We start from the raw sequence: 3,022 nt of genomic DNA on the forward strand, positions 1-3,022 counted from the left end.
TGTATTACAACAAGTATTGCAAAACTGTACCGTGTCTGTCCAAAGATATTTATGATCCTTTAAAGAGACTCATACACATTGAATTCATACACCATTTAATTTTTAGTGTTTACAAGGATTGCTGAAACTATTCTAATTTGATCAGAACCTTTGCCTTTGAAATGAGTTTCTTTGTGAGACATGAGTGACATTAACTGAACTAATAAAAAACACTGATGCCAACACTCTCCTGATTGGTAACATTTTTAAAAGGTCATGCAGGAGTTCAGAGAAAAGGAAGCTCTGATTATAGGTGTTCCTGCTCCTGAATCAGGAAGCTACAAATACACAAGTTTGTTTTCTCTTTAGAAACTATTATAAAGAAATGCTTCTTAGAAAACAAAAATCAACTCTTTTCAATGTATAAATCATTTATTTAAATCAGAAAGAATTTCTGACTTGTTTGATATTTCATGCATGGTCCTGAGTCACTCTTGAGTAAATGAAGCAGAGTATTCTTAAACCTTATGCTGACCATGGAGCATGAATTCCTTTAATCACGGCCCACTTCTATCTACCATCACAGAAAGTCCTCTGGTCTAGAACTCCATATTTTCTTCCATACATACTATTAGCATTTGTTTTTACTTACTAGTATATGATAACCTTCAGGAAAGACAAACTAGGGAATTTTCTCCCCAGAATAAAATACTATGATGGCAGTAGAGCTAAGGATACTGGGTAGGCTCCAAATCAAGCATCATTTCTGCTTTTGGTATTTCTGGGGTTTTGGGGGGGTTTTGTTCGTTTGTTTGTTTGTTTATTTGTTTGTTTTTTATCTTTACACAGAACATTCAAATAATCTTGAGCTTTGCTTTTCTGGAGTTTTCCTCAACATCCTGCCCACCATCATCAATTCTCTCAATTCAAGTTTTTGATACTCCTTTAACCAATTTTTGCAATCTCCCTCTTCCTGGCATCCTGTGCATCCCACCTTACCATCTGGCACACCTGGTTTGCTATATTGAAGTTTTAGTGTATATGGGAGTTGAGTGAGAATGATCCCCATAGAGTCATATATTTAAGCACTTGGTTCCCATTTAGTGAAACAGTTTGGGAAGGAGTAGGAGGTGTGGCCATGTTGGAAGAGGTGTGGCCATGTTAGAGACGGTGTGTCACTGAGAGTGGACTTTGAGGTTTGAAAAATCCAGCCATTCCCAGTTAGCTCTTCCTGCCATACAGTAGTTTCTCTAGATGTGAGTTCTCAACAACCGCTTCAGTCCCATGCCTCCCTATCTGCATGCTGTCATGTTCCCTACCTTGATGACTATGATGGTCATGGCTTTAGCCCTCTGAAGCCACTGGCTACAAATTAAAGTAAATGCTTTATAAGTTGCCTTGCCTATGGTGTTTTAATGACAGCAATAGAAAGTAAGTCATTGAAATATGCCCCATTTTTTTGGTTTGCCATTCCCTTAGAAATGAATATACATATTTTCATAAAGCACTAATCATTCTGGAACCTAAAGCAAACAGCTATAAAAGAAAAGGAAGAAAACATTAACTCCTGAGCAACGGTGTCTGCCAAAGGCAGCCAGACTTAAACAGTTTTTTTAATGTAACACATTGCACAACAATGGGTAAAACACAGTCAAATAGTCTGTTTATTGCTTGCTAGCTTTGAGGAAACAGACAAATCACACTAGATTGGTCAGCACAGATGTTGCCAACCATTTATTTGCAATGCCAATCTTAAAGTTTCGTACCAAAACAATACCTTTTTACTTCAGCGTTATTCACTACACCAGAACACATATTTCCTGATCAGTGTAAAGGCCCAGTGATACAGGACAAGCAAGTACAACAAGCACAAAGACCTGCAACAGTTGATATCACCATCAAAAATCGTGATTGACGCTTGTATTTAAGGGCTTTCTTCACTGTCTCATTTGACTGTTCAACATAGTCCTGGGTGCGCAAAATGTTGTACTCAATGCTATCCAGCAACTCTTGCTGTCCTGAAATGAATGTTTCTACTTGGAAGAAGATGGTACGCAATTCGCTGATCTGGCACTCCAGGTCCAGCAGCTGCTGGTTACGTACTTCAGCCAAAGCCAGACCCTGCTTAGCCTTCAAAACATCTAGATCACGACCGACAATTTGAGGAGGCACAGGGTTAGCCACCAGTTTTTCCAGGTCCTCTTCCTGGAGCTTCACCCCAGCTAGGTCAGCCTGTCTCACCATCTTCTCCTTCAGCCTGACCATATTCTGAGTCTCACAGACATAGTGGTGGCTGATGATGCCACGGTAGTGACTAAGGAGAAAAGAGAGCTGACTCTGACGAATGCGGTGCTCAGCCCGCCAGTACTTACAATCTGTGGCCAACTCATGCTGGATGGTGCTCAGCTGAGGCTGGATGAGTCGGGCTTGGCTAGCAAAGGAGGCCTTTATGATGTTCAGTTCGTTCTTCTCCTTGAACACACTCTCCTCTGTGGTACAACACAGGACACCTTGCTGCTTCTTGTCTATTAACTGAGATAGTCCTTCTAACTCTGTCAGTGCCAGAGACAGCTCAGCCACTTCCTGTAAAAACTCTTCTATGGTATTTGTTTCAGTCTTTTCAAAAGCATGGTTGTCAAACATCAAGGTGTCATCCAACTCCAAAGAGACTGTTCCGTGGTTAATGTGGTTCTTCAGTTCCTCTAATCTGTCCTTCATCTTCGATTCCAGCTGCTTGCCATATCTGCACTTCACGGACTGCAAAGGGAGATGTATCCATCAGCTTTGTCTGGTGGTGTAGGAAGTCAGGGGCAGCTCCGTTTTGCGTCAGTAGAAGCTATTAAAAATCTTTCCTTCCCAGGCAAGCAAACAATGACAAAGCCAATAGGCCACTGAACTGTTTATTCAGGATGAGGAGTGTCAGGTGGTAAAGCACACAGGCTGGACTAGAAGAGCTAAATTGTATTCCAGGAATGGGCTAGACACTTGCCTGATTTGTCAAGAGCCGAGGCAAGAGTACACATAAGCTATGGAGCTTTGGGCT

The 3,022-nt window shown here is 41.2% G+C and overlaps 1 protein-coding gene across 1 annotated transcript; it reads right to left on the minus strand.

Annotated features, from left to right (window-relative positions):
- Positions 1 to 1,803: 1,803 nt before the first annotated feature.
- LOC103690878 (syntaxin-3-like) lies at positions 1,804 to 2,697 on the minus strand. The gene has a single exon (XM_087601115.1). It carries the CDS (start codon positions 2,695 to 2,697, stop codon positions 1,804 to 1,806), a length of 894 nt encoding a protein of 297 aa, XP_087457241.1.
- Positions 2,698 to 3,022: the final 325 nt, after the last annotated feature.

This window comes from Rattus norvegicus, chromosome X, assembly GCF_021556685.1.
Source record: "Rattus norvegicus strain SHRSP/BbbUtx chromosome X, alternate assembly SHRSP_T2T, whole genome shotgun sequence".
NCBI lineage: Eukaryota > Metazoa > Chordata > Mammalia > Rodentia > Muridae > Rattus > Rattus norvegicus.